Source organism: Equus quagga, chromosome 2, assembly GCF_021613505.1.
Source record: "Equus quagga isolate Etosha38 chromosome 2, UCLA_HA_Equagga_1.0, whole genome shotgun sequence".
NCBI classification, from domain to species: domain Eukaryota; kingdom Metazoa; phylum Chordata; class Mammalia; order Perissodactyla; family Equidae; genus Equus; species Equus quagga.
The window spans coordinates 184,277,075-184,290,254 of record NC_060268.1 but is presented as its reverse complement, the minus strand read 5'-3'; the positions used below and the strand labels follow the sequence as shown (position 1 = coordinate 184,290,254).

Here is a 13,180-nt window from a genome sequence, read left to right as displayed (position 1 = left end):
TGAGGGTCACTCTGCAGGACGCCCAGGATGTGCCCCACCCCACGCAGGGTGAGCAACACCCACACTCCCCAGGTGGTCGAGGCCCAGAGCTCCAGGCTACTTACAGCTCCTCCCCAACTCTCTGAACAGCTGGGCACTGAACCACAAACACAGGGTCCTCCTCTCCCCGGGCCCCCGGCAGAATGAGTGGTCTGCGCCTGGGCTCTGGACAGCGTCTCACCTGACAAGTTGATGCCCGCAGGTGGGCTAGGATCTTCCTGCTGTCCATGCCTCGCTGCAGGAGGTAGGTGCCGCATATCTGAATGCAAGGACACAGGCCACATGTCAGACTCGCAGAGATACGGCGGCTCCAGCACCAGTCCGTTTCACTCAGCGGTAGAGGGGACCGCCAAGCTGGACGAGGAGCCTGTCAGAGGCACGGTGGCAGCAAAGAAGGCCGGGGCTTCTCGCCAGGAGGACCCGTGGGCACCCCGGTCTCGGACCGCCTGTGATGAGATTCAATGTCCGCGCACCCAGCAGCCGTCCTTCCTCAGCTGGAAACGAAAACTGAACAGAAGGCCACGGCCTCTCCCCTGACCCGGCCTTGTGGACGGCCACCTGCACAGAGCCGCTTGAGCCCCCTCACACCCCCATTCTCCCTTTACATGGCAGTGACCTCTGTGCAAACGGGGGCAGGGCTCGCTCTCCCCTCCTGCAGCAGTTACTGCTTAAGACCAGCTCTCACCGCTGTGCCTGAGTTCCGGCGTGTTTATCTTTGATGCAGAATCTCATTCTCATTGGATGGAGCAGGCCAGAGAGGCCCAGAGAGGTTAAGCAGGCTGCCCGAGGTCGCAGAGCAAAGAAGTCCTTGTACCCAGGTCCCCTAGCCCCAGAGCTGTCTCCTCTCCCTGTCCGCACACAGCATTTCCTTCCAGAAGGCCCCTGGCCCCCGATCACCAAAATACAACGGCAGGGCCCTCCTTGCACTTGTCTGCCAGTAGCTGGCAGACACGGCACAGGCCACTCTTGGGAGGGTGGCTAGGACCTGCCCGGCTGGTCCCCGACAAGCCTGGAGAGACCAGACTGGGATGGGGAGGCCAGGAAGACCCTCAGAGGCGGTGTGGGGGGAGGCTCTGCTCCTCTCTGGTAGGGCCTACGGGCAGGGGTCAGCCCTCAGCCCCAGGACATCCTCTGCCTAACCTCTGATCGGTGGACACCTTCGAGATAACAGGGGGCTCTGGGCGGAATGCTGGGCTGGTGAGCAGCCAAGACCCCCTGCTACCCATCCACAAATGAAACCCATGCCCTTTCCCGTCCAACGGCACCGGCTTTTCCTAGGATCAAGAACCCATGTCCTCTGTGGGCCACCTCCCAGGCCCCCGACAGGGAGCTGGCCCCACTGCAGTGCGGTTACCTTGATGGCCTCGGCTGCAGATAGACGCTCCTGGGTGCTGCGTCTCGCCATGTCCAGGAGGAAGGTCTTGAGCCTGCGTGGCAGGGCCAGCTTGCGGTCTCTGGGGATGCTGAACTTGGCTGCCGTCCACAGGACAGCGGCCACACAGTACACGGAGGCCTGGGTGGAGGAGGAGAGAGGGCCAGCCGTGCTCAGCAGAACCACCACCCCGGTGGCCACCCCAAGGGGCACAGGGGCACCATCCTACAGGCCTGCTCCTGTCGTGACTCCTGCCTGGAGCCCCACCCCAGACCCTTGTCGGAACCGAGGGACATCGGCCTTAAAATCTGCATGTTTAACAAGTCCCTACAGGTCTCAAACGCTCCAGTGTGAGCAGACATGACATCAGCCTCAGCTGGCTTTCCCACCTGTCACTCTCCTCATGAAGGTGAAGGTGGCGTCTTGGGGAGTCTGAGCCAGGAGCCCCCTGAACCAGTGGTGTGCTGCTAAATGATTAACAACAGGCTCTCTGAACAAAACGACATGCCTCTGCATACTCACATGTTTATTCTAGAGTTTACTGAGATAAAGGAGGTATACCACATAGTTTAAAATAATGAAAGGTATGATACTCTTTTTTTCTGAGTCCCACCCAGGTGATTGGTTCTCACTGAGCGTTTTCCTGGATTTTTACCCAACACCAGCGTCTGCAGTCAGCCTACAACGAACGAGTGTTTCCGACCCAAATGTTGGTTTCTAGTTCCGTTTATCTCAATTAGACGAACGTGAAACAAGAAAGACGCACGCTGGAGCTGCACCCGTCTGAGAGGCATCTTGGCAGCATCAGAACAGTGTTGAAAACTGAAGAGGATTCCCTGCAGCATTTGTGCCGCTCGATACGCAGCAGCCACAGACGGGACGACACTCGGAAGTTCAACTGCGTTAACACTTCCTCCCTCACTCCAAGACCAGACAATCGACAGACCAGTAAACCACCCCTTGTGTTAGCACTTGCTGGTTTCCACGGTGTAGACACTCCACACGCAGGGTCAGCGTCAAGTCCAAGGTGGTGCCAGTGGACGGGGGCAGGGAAGGGACACAGAAGGCACCCTCGGAGTGGCCCCCCATCACCCAGGAGCATGGGTAATGGGATGCTCCAGTCAGATTTTTGGGAAATTATTAGTGTTGAGTGTTTAACCTTTTAAAAAACTAAACTTTTTATTTTGAGATAACTGTAGATTCACAGACAGTTCTAAGAAACACTGTGGAGACCCTGTGCACCCTCCACCAGCTTCCCACAATGGTCATGTCTTAGAAAACCGTAGCCCAATGTCACCACCAGGACATGGCCAGTGACTCAACGGAGCCTCGTCAGTGTCCGCCCTGTGGCCCTGACCACGTGTACTTCCCGCCCTCCTTAATCCCTGGTGACTGCTAATCTGTCCCCCATTTCTATAACTTTGCCACTTCATGTAGATGGAATCGTACAACATCTAACCTTTCGGGAGTGGCTTTTTCCTCTTAGTACAGTCTGCTGCAGATCCACCAGCTTCAGCGCTCCCCTCCCTTGACTGCTGAGCCGCAGCCCACCATGAGGAGGTGCCACGGCCCGTCTAACCTCTCACCCCTGGAGTCATCTGGGCTGTTTCCAGTTTGGGGCTGTTACGAATAAAGCTGCTGTGAACATTCACGTACAGGATTCCACGTGAACTTTTCTCTCGGATAAACGTCTGGAGAGCACCTTCTAGGCTGTGTGGTAGCTGCATGTTTAGTTTTTTAAGAAATTGCCAAATCATCTTCCAAAGTGGCTGCACCATTTTGCATGCCCACCAGCAACGAAGGAGATTTCCTGTTGCTCCGCATCCTCCCCAGCGTTTGGTGCTGTCAGTTTTCCAGATTCTGGCCAGTCTCATAGGTGTGCAGTGGCATCTCATTGTTTTAACTTGCTTTTCACAACCACACGTGATGAGGAGCATCTTCTTCACCATGTGACCCCTTCTTTGGTGGAGTGTCTTGGTCTTTTGCTCACTTTTTAATTAGGTTGCTTCTTTCCTTACTGTCGACTTTTAAGAGTTCTTTCTATACTTGGGATGACAGTCTTTTATCAGATGTCTTTTGCAAATATTTTCTCCCAGTCTGTGGCTTGTCTTTTCACTCTCTTAAGAGTGTCTTCTGCAGAGCAGAAGTTTTTCATTTTAATGAAGTTTAATATCAGTATTTCTTTCATGGGTTGTGTTTTGGTTGTAACTAAAAAATCACTACCTAGGTTTTCTCCTAAGTTGTCTTCTGGGAGTTTTATGGCTTTGAATTTTACATTTAGGTCTATGATCCATTTTGAGTTAATCTTTGTGAAAGGTGCAAGGTCTGTGTCAAGATTCTATTTTTCGTTTTCTTGGTGCACGTGTTTATTGAGTTGTTCCAGCACCCTTTGTTGAAAAGACTGTCTGTTTTCCATTGAATTGCCTTTGCTCCTCTGTCAGAGACTAGTTGACTGTATTTGTAGGAGTTTATTTCTAGGATGTCTGTTCTGTTCCACTGATCAATGTCTGCTCTTTCACCAATACTACATGTCTTGATCACCGCAGCTTTATGGTGAGTCTTGAAGTCGGGCAGTGCCAGTCCCCCGACTTTCCTCCGCCCCTTCAGTGTTGAGTCGGCTGTTGTGGGTCTCTCGCCTCTCCAAGTGAGCTGTAGAACCAGTCTGTCGACATCCACAAAGCAGCCTGCTGGGCTTTTGAAAGGGATGCACCGAATCTATAGATCAGGTTGGGAAGAACTGAGATCTTGACAACACTGAGTCTTGCTATAGATGAACATGGACTCTCTCTCCATTTACTTGGATCTTTTTTGGTTTCTTTCATCAGAGTTGGGTAGTTTTCCTCATATAGATCTTATACATATTTCGTTAGATTTATACAAAAGTAATTTTTCTTGGTGCTAATGTAAATGGTATTGTGTTCTTAATTTCAAATTCCAATTGTTCATTGCTAGGAAACAGGAAACCAATTGACTTTGTATATCAACTTCCCATCCTGCAATCTTGCTCTAATTGCTTATTCGTTCCAGGAGATTTTTGTTGATTATTTGGGACTTTCTACACAGACAATCATGTCACCTGTGAACAAAGACAGTTTTATTTCTTCCTTCTCAGTCTGCACACCTTTTGTTTCCTTTTTTTGTCTTATCGCTTCAGCCAGGACCTCCAGTACCATGTTGAACAGGAGTGATGCGAATGGACGTCCTGCTTTGTTCCCCATCTCAGGGGGCAGGTGTAGTCTTTTACCATTAAGTGTGTTAGCTGTAGGGCTTTTTGTTTTGTTTTGTGTTTTTCTGTAGGTGCTCCTTATTAAATTGGGGAAGTTACTTCTATTCCTATTCTGAGTTGTTTTTTTTTTTTTTTTATCATGAACTGGTGTTGAATTTTGTCAAATGCTTTTTCTGCACCAATGGATGTGATCATGGGATTTTCTTCCTTAGCCAGTTAATATATTGAATGGCTCTGACTGGTTTTCAAATATTGAACCAGCCTTGCATTCCTAGAATAACCCCCACTTTGTTATAGTGTATAATTGTTTTTGCATATTGCTGAATTCTACTTGCACATACTTGGTTAAGGTTTTTTGCCATAATATTCATGAGGGATACTGGCATATATATGCATATTTGTATATTGTACTGTCTTTGTATCAGGATAACATTAGCTTCATAACATGGATCGGGAAGTGTTCTCTCCTCTTCTGTTTTCAGGAAAAGACTGCAGAATTGGTGCTGATTCTTCTTTAAACATTGAGAAGAACTCTCCAGTGAAAACATCTGGGCCTAGAGACTTTCTTTTTCTGAGGAAGAGTGGCCCTGAGCTAACATCCGTGCCCATCTTCCTCTACTTTATATGTGGGATGCCTGCCACAGCATGGCTCACCAAGCGGTGCCATGTCCACACCCAGGATCCAAACTGGCGAACCCCGGGCCACCGAAGTGGACGTGCACACTTAACCACCGCGCCACCGGGCCGACCCTGAAACTTATTTTTTTGAGAATTTTAAGATTATAAATTCAATTCCCTTAATAGCTATAGGGCTATTTAAACGTCTGTTTCATATTGCATGAGTTGCGACAGCGTACGTTTTTCAAAGACTCGGTCCACTTCATTTAAGTTGTTGATTACGTGTGTGGAGCTGTTTGTGGTGTTCCCTGATTGCTCTTTGATGTCTGCAGGGTCTGTAGGGTACCCCCTGTGTCATTTCTGATATTGGTAATTTGTGTCTTCTTTTTTTTGCTGTGTCAGTTTTGCTGGAAGTTTGTTAATTTTATTGGTCTTTTCCAAGAACCAGCTCTTCATTTCATTGGTTTCTCTGTTTTCGTCTCACTGATTTCGGCTGTAACCTTGATTGTCTCCTTCCTGCTGCTTTGGGCGTATTTTCATCTTCTCTTTCCAGGTATTGAGGTGGGAGCTTAGATCACAGAGCTGAGACCTGACCTCTGCTCTAACATGGGCAGTTAATGCTGTGAATTCCCCTCCTGGTCCCGCGCAGCTGTGTCCTGCAGTGTCAGTGCCGGCTTCCACCAACGGTGGTTTTTCATTTGGTTTGAGATCTTCCTGGTTCTTGGTATGGCAAGTGATTTTTGATAGAAACCTGGACATTTTCAGCTTAGGACTCTGGGTCTTGTTTAGCCTTCTGTTTTAGCCGGCTTCCTCAGACACCCCTCTGGCGGTGTGTGTGGGGGCACCATCTCGTCATTGACAGGTGGGGGCAGAAGTCCCGGCGAGGAGAGGCTCCCCACCACTGCTGGATGGGGGTGGGAGTCCAGCTCCCCACTCGGCCTTTGCGCACCTGGGTGGGCCTGCCTCTTCCTCTGCCTGCTCCTCTGGCTCGAGAGTGCAGGCTTCTGGTCTGTGCCTGTGGTGTTTCCCAGCGGCGGCTCCTTCAGCGCCAGATCTCTGCGTGTGAGGCAGGAAGAAAACGCGGGTCCCTCAGCACGGCGCGCCCCTCGGGCCGAGGCCCCGGCCTGTGGCCTCCTGCTCCCCACCTTCCCGTCTTCTCATGCTCGCTTTAGGAACAGTGTGCGGGTTTCCAGGTGCACTTAGTGGGGGGTAGGAGGTCACATCTCCTCCACCTGCCCAGAAGTGGAGCTTCTACCTTGGTTTTGAATATGATTTAATATATTTAATTGTAAGTTTTGAACAACTTAATAGGTGCCATGCAAATATTCCTCAAAGTTCAGCTGTGGGCACTCTCAAGCCAGCATACACTGCCTGGAGATGTCCACACTGAAGTTCTGTCTCAGGATGTCACCACCAGAACCACATTCCTGTCATCCCCAGGAGGCACCTGAGAGGCGGATGCTGCCCAGACCAGGCAAAGCGGGGCCCTGGACATAGGTGCTGCACTCGGGGGCCACCCAGACTCCCCGAGTCCTGACATGGGGCCTATGCCTCCCCACACCCCCTCAGACTCTCTGGACAGAAGGGCTGTGGGCACCGCCAAGGAGGCTGCAGGAAGGGATGGGGGAGGGCCCAGGTACCTTTTCAGTCACCAGCTTTTGCTCTGCAACCTCGGGAGCCAGAAAGAACGAGTTGTAAGCGCCTAAGAGAGAAACCCCAAACCCCGGGTGAGCTCTCCTTCCAGCCTCGGCAATCGGCGCCAGAGCCCAGCCCCGAGGGTGAGGCCACGTACGCACCATTGGCTGGGGGCGGCCCGAAGAGCACGGCCCCGTCCTCGGCCACTAGCACGGAGTCCAGACACAGGCAGGCTGTAACAGAGGCAGGGTCAGGGGGCCGGACTCGCTGTGGGGACCTGCTCTCCTGGGGGCCTGCAAAGCTGTGGGCAGGATGGGGCAGCCCTTCCTCCCAGCCATCCCCAGGCCCCCCGGGTCACCCAGGGAATGCCAGGATACTGGGTCCCTCGTAGACCCAGCACAGGGGCTGGGCCTCCTCCCCTTCCCAGAGGCCCTGGGCAGAGTGCCCAGAGGGAACAGGAACTTCCAAGTCTCTGCACCCACCCCCGGAGCTGCCTTGCAGCGGCATGGGACACTCTGAGCTGGAATGGAAGGAGCTGAAGGAAGAGAGGGCACAGAGGGACCTGGCACACTTGTTGAGCGCCTCCCCCAGAGGGGTCCCGGAGGAGGCTAGACTATACCCCAAAGGCTGTGGGTCATGGGACTTGGGGCAGCCAGATGGCAATGCTTTTCCCCATCACCCCCTGGGATGGGCTGGTGCCACAGAGGGGCTGCAGCCTGTCACATGTCGGGAGGCTGGAGCTTTGGGGGTTACAAAGCAGTGTGAGGTCTAAGATGGGCCCCACTCAGAAACCTGTTGCCTCCTTGGGGACAATGTTGTCCCCACTGAGAAGGTGTGGCCACCCACATGGCTCCTGCTCCTCCTTGCAGCACGGTGCCCCCAGCTCGCAGTGTGGACACTGCCGTCCCACCCCAGGCCATCCATGCAGGCTGATGAAGGCTCCATGCTGCCCCCAGCCCAGGCGTGGGGACACGCTGGGGCAGCTGAACAAGGAACCGTAGCACACACGTCACCTGGGTGCTGGCCATGCGTTCGCAGCGTACTGAGGCAGGCGTGGGACAGAGCCCACAGCTCATACTCCCTGAAGGGCCGGCCCAGCTTGGACAAGAGGTCTTGCAGGGAGACACCCTGTGGGGAGAAGCCCCTCAGTGAAAACACCAGGACTCACTCTGCCCAGACGCCTCGGGGAGGCTTACAGTGGAGGGCGCCAGGGCGAGAGCCACTCCCCTGCGGTGGGGTTTGCCTCCCACACCGCCCACTCCTGACAAAGGGGCCGGGAGAAGTCTCCACGTCCACACACACGTGGGCAAGGACATGGGGAAATTGGAACTGCACCCTGTGAGTGGGAATGTAGTGGTGCGGCCGCATGGGAAACAGCCTGGCGGCTCCTCAGAAACTCAAACACGGAACCACCCCGTGATCCGGCAGTTCCACTCCTGGGTGTACACCCCGAAGAACTGGAAGCAAGGTTTTGAAGAGACACGTGCACCACGTTCACAGCAGCATCATTCACAATCTCTAAGACATGGAAGCGACCCGAGCGTCCATGGAGGGGATGAATGGATCACCAAAACGTGGCCCACCCACACGATGGAATATATTCAGCCTATATAGGAAGGAAATTCTGACACACGCTGCAACATGGATGAACCCTGAGGACGTTATGCTAGGCGAAATAAACCAGTCACAAAAGAACAAATACTGTATGTTCCACTTACATGAGGTCCCTAGAGTCATCAAATTCACAGAGACAGGAAGAATGATGGGTGCCAGGGGCTGGGGAGAGGTATGAGGAGTTAGTGTTTCATGGGGACAGAGTTTCAGTTTGGGAAGAAGAGAAAGTTCTGGAGATGGATGGTGGGGATGGCTGCACTCTAATGTGAATGCACATTATAAATGCCACTGAATTGTACACTTAAAACTGGGTCAAGTGGTAAATTTTGTTATGTGTATTTTATTCCCCCAACACACGCAACAGTCCCGGGGTCAGAGGAATGCATTCAGACAGAAGGTCGTTCTCTACCCTGAGGCCACGGGAAGAGCGAGGACCACAGCCAGCCAGCTCCTTTGATAAGCAGAAGTGCACGCTTTAGGGGAAGCTTCCAGAGGCTGTGTCTTCACCCTCAACCCCTTCCAGGCCTGTGGTGCAGCCGCCTCGGTCCTGCAACCCTTCCCCTTTCGCTGCCTCATCCTCCGTGCTGGGCAGGTGGCACATGCTCTGGGCCACAATACCCCCTCCCCAAGCCTCCTGCTCCATGGAGGGGTCAGAGTAGCCAGCTCTGAACCCAGGATGGGCTCTGCAGCAGAGATGTGGGTCCCCGGCTCTCCCTGTGTGGTTGCCAAGACCTGGGTGGGCCCTGATCCTATGAGGCCTTTGGGAGAGGGAAGCCTGATGGTTAAGACAACAGCTGGGCTTCCAGTCAGCTCTGCCCCTCAGGCACTGCCCATCCTCCTCCAACAGGCTGCACAAGAGCCCCATGCCTCAGTTTACCCATCTGGAAGGTGGGCTGTCGTGGGGCTGCTAGGCATGGGGAAGTGGGCCTAGTCCAGGGTTTAGGCATGTGAAGTTTTCTTCCCTTGGTGCCTGCTGCTGTCTACACACGAGCCGGTGTAGTGGGTGGAGACAGCGTGAGATGACACACATGTGCACATCTAGCACAGGTCAACACGCCTGGGTCTCCAGGACGGACCTTTGTTTTAAAGTAAACACACTTTTCACATGAATTACTCTCAGGTGCTTATCAGGATATGAATAAAAATATAAACCGCAGAGTCCACCCCTGTCCTTGTTTCAACAAAGTGTGCCGGGAAAGGAGGCTCTCGGTGCCACACGATTGGCCGCAGTGCCCCGAAGACACATCTGTGTCTGGGCCACAGGCCCCCTGGTGGCTTAGCCCCGAGGAGCTCATGGGGACACAGAGCTTCAGAGAGTGACTTGCTAGGAGCCGAGCGGGAGAGCGAGCTTGGCTGGGCTTGGCTCAGGTGTGCTCAGAGCCCCCGTGGTCATGATAAAAACACCCCAAACTGCCAGAACACTGGTTCCAACAGAATCCTCCATCCCTTGAAGCTGATAAGGGCGCAGCCTCAGGTCTGAGAGACCCCACCTTGGCCTGAGGGAGACCCTGTCCCGACAGCATACAAAATCCCAGGGTCATGGGGACTCAGGGCTGCTCAGGCTCCCACGCTTCCTGGTATCTTTTGCAGGCCCAGCCTGATGGGTGAACAACCTCCACCTGCAGTTTTAGTTTCTGACTTAAAAGTCGGGAGAGGAAGACAAGGGAGGCCTGAGTGGTAGGACGTGGAAACAGAGCCCCAGAGGTAACCCCGTTGGGCCTGGGCTGCTGGGGCTCCTCCCGGGAAGCTGCCCTCTGCATGTGCTGCTTGGAAAGAAAACGAACCCCAAAGCAGGGGCGCGTCCCGGCAATGAGGGTGCAGGGCAGGCGGGCTCTGCACGCCAGGTGGGCGACGGGAGGTTGGGGGGGGCAGCTACTCTCTGGGATGACCCACCACCATGGGGGGTGAAGCTGTCCATCTCCAGGGAGGCCATGGGAGGGGCTGTGGCCTGGGGGCCACACTTGGGGTGACTGTGAGCCCCCCAAAGCTGTGTTCACAGCTTCCTTCAACACCAGGAGGCTCTCCTAGAGGTTGTAAATTATCCAGCAGGCGTGAAGGCTGAGGCTGCCTTCCTTGTCATGAGTGACAACATTCAACAGGGCTCCGGGCTGCGGACGGGGCGTGTGCAGGGCCCCTCCCCGGCCACGTGCAGCACGAGCATGTCACGTCGTCACCCACCTGCTCCGTGGCCGTGCTTCCCGGCTCCCCGGCTCCGTCCAGAATCCCCTTGTCAGACCCTGGAGTCCGAGGGTCTTGGCCTGCCTCGTGAGGGTCCTCGGGGTGGGGCGGGGGGCTCTCCTCCACAGGGCTGGGCGCCCCCGCCACCCTGTCCCTGCCGTGGCCTGCGCCTAGAGCCCCTGCCCACTGGAGCTCGGGTTCTGGCTCTGGCCATAGTCCGGACTTGAGCTGCGCCTTGAAGCTGGAAAGGCCATTTTTCTCCTCAGAAAAGGCCTTCCTGGGGTCTGGAGGGAGGAGCTCGGGCGTGGGCAGCTGGTTTTTGGTGCTGGTCAGCGACAGGCAGAGGGCGCTGGCCTCGGGGCCCTCAGGCAGGAGCCTGGGAAATGTCTGCACTTTCCTCAGGCGGCTCCTCTCCAGGAAGCCTCTGTCCAGGTCACCCAGGGGGCGCTGGGTGTCCAGGATGAGGTTGGCCAGCCCCTCCCGGCCGTGGCTTTCTCCATTTCTCACAGGCTCTGGCAGCAGAGGCTTTGAGAGTAGGGTCCCGGGGTGCTCTGGGCCTTTGCAGGCGGGGGTCTGGGGCAGGCCCTCTGGGCAAGCTGGGACCTCCGGGTCAGCACTTGCGTCCCCAGGCTGCCTCCTGGGCCCCGCACTTCTTGGAGCAAGCCTCCCTCTCCAAGCGCTCTCGCTGAGATCTGGGCCAAAGCAAGATGCGGTTACTGTGGAGGCCACAGCCAGGGACCCGAGCCCAGGCTGGGCAGCCCTGCAATCCGCCCCCACCCACGGCCACCTCTGATGGGCTCCTGCAGGACCCCGGGCCCCCATGGCCAAAGACCCTAGCACAGGGCGTCCAGGACAGGGCTCCTCTCCTGCACTCCAGGGGTCCCACCCTCCCTGCAGCACCCAGAAACGTCCTCACCCTAATCACGTGATCTCGGTTAGTTAACAAGGCTCAGAAGGCTCCTGAGCCCCCCTCCCCTCCCAGACCCAGCTTCCCACAGGGGTTTCCTAAGGGAGCCCTTGGCCTAATTATCTTGTCCAAAAGCACATCATTTTACTATAACAATTACACAAGTGATATTCCCCAAAGGAAGAAATTAGATCTCGCTACAGCCCCACCCGGTCTGCATGCAAAGCCTTCCACACACACACACACACACACACACACGTCTCCACGGGAACCATTCCAGGCACGCAGGGCCCTCCGTGTGGCGTGCGGCCCCCCTGCAGCAGCTCTGCTCTCCACTGTGTTAATACCCTCCGCTGTTGTCACAGCAATGCCAGCGTCACCTGGTGCTGCAGCGACACAAATGCTGGCAGGGCAGGTTGGAAATGTCGCTCAGCAGGAGGGCCCTGCGGCCACTTGGAGGCTCCGTGCCTCCCTGAGGCCCCTCTGGGCTCCGAGCTGCAAAGTAGACTCTGGCCTTGGATCAAAACACGGCCTGAGACTCCGCAAGAGCCCCACGTGGGCCGTGAAAATCCCAGACGCTTCAGCAACAGCTCGTGCGCTGGAGAAGTCAATGGGCCTCAGATGCCGCATGGTGTCGGCAAACGGCAACGAACTGAGAAACGCTCCCCGTCCCTGTCCCGACACGCTCTAGACTAAGCGGGAGACGACCAGCCTTATCAGTCACTTCTCAACGTGACCTTGGTGCTCAGCTCTAATTGAGCGGGTGTCTGCAAAACACGCACAGTATGACTGAACATGTGAGTGTGCGTGTGCAGTGTCAATCTGTGTTCATGTTTGTACACATCTTCACACGTGTGGGAGAGGGTGTGTATGGTGTTCATGAGTGTGAGTGTATTTGTACATGAGTGTGCATGCTTGTGTGTGCAGTATAAATAGGTGTGTATGAGTTTGCACATACATGTATGTTTATATGTGCGACTGTGAGTGTGATACGTGTATTTGTGGGGGCACATATGTGGCCTGTTTGAACATGTATGCATGTGAGTATGGGTGTTTAAATGTGTGAGTCCACTGGTGTGAACATATGCGTGTGATCTGTGCCAATGTGCACATCTATGTGTGCATGTGTGCACGTGTATAAATGTGCACACGTGAGGGTCTGTGTGTGCATGTATATGTCTGTGAGAACCTGCATGTGCAAGCACATACCCGCGAGTGTGCTTACCTTGAAACGCTCCGAAGGACTCGAGGGAGAGCACCCTCCTCCCCACGGCCGAGAGGCTGCGGCACAGGCGGCAGGAGGACGTGAACTGCATCTTCTCTTCACACAGCGCTATGATGCTCTGCGGACGTGGGCATCTCAGGGGGACGCTCACGGCAGGAAGCCCTGACCTCCGAGAGCCCGCCCGCCCGCCACAGCCTTTTTCAGGTACAAGAAAGCGAGCCTCTCGGATTACAGAAAGCCAGCAGATTCTGTTCAGCCCATGAGAATTATAAGCCAAACCTCTTCATAACAAAAATGTCAATAAAAAAAGTCAAGATCTTATTTAAACAAAATGCAACTCCACCACATCCAAGCTAGGAGCTCCCG

At 54.7% G+C, this 13,180-nt stretch overlaps 1 protein-coding gene across 1 annotated transcript in view; it reads right to left on the bottom strand.

The window, feature by feature from the left end:
- Positions 1–13,180, bottom strand: part of KNDC1 (kinase non-catalytic C-lobe domain containing 1) — a 65,558-nt gene that overhangs the window by 29,656 nt on the left and 22,722 nt on the right. Inside the window, exons 5-11 of the mRNA XM_046651993.1 lie at positions 12,815–12,932; positions 10,683–11,374; positions 7,904–8,018; positions 7,052–7,123; positions 6,896–6,957; positions 1,394–1,552; positions 221–298 (exon numbers count right to left, since the gene is read on the bottom strand). Of these exons, the coding sequence (XP_046507949.1) occupies positions 221–298; positions 1,394–1,552; positions 6,896–6,957; positions 7,052–7,123; positions 7,904–8,018; positions 10,683–11,374; positions 12,815–12,932 (1,296 nt within the window). The remainder of the gene's footprint in view (positions 1–220; positions 299–1,393; positions 1,553–6,895; positions 6,958–7,051; positions 7,124–7,903; positions 8,019–10,682; positions 11,375–12,814; positions 12,933–13,180) is intronic.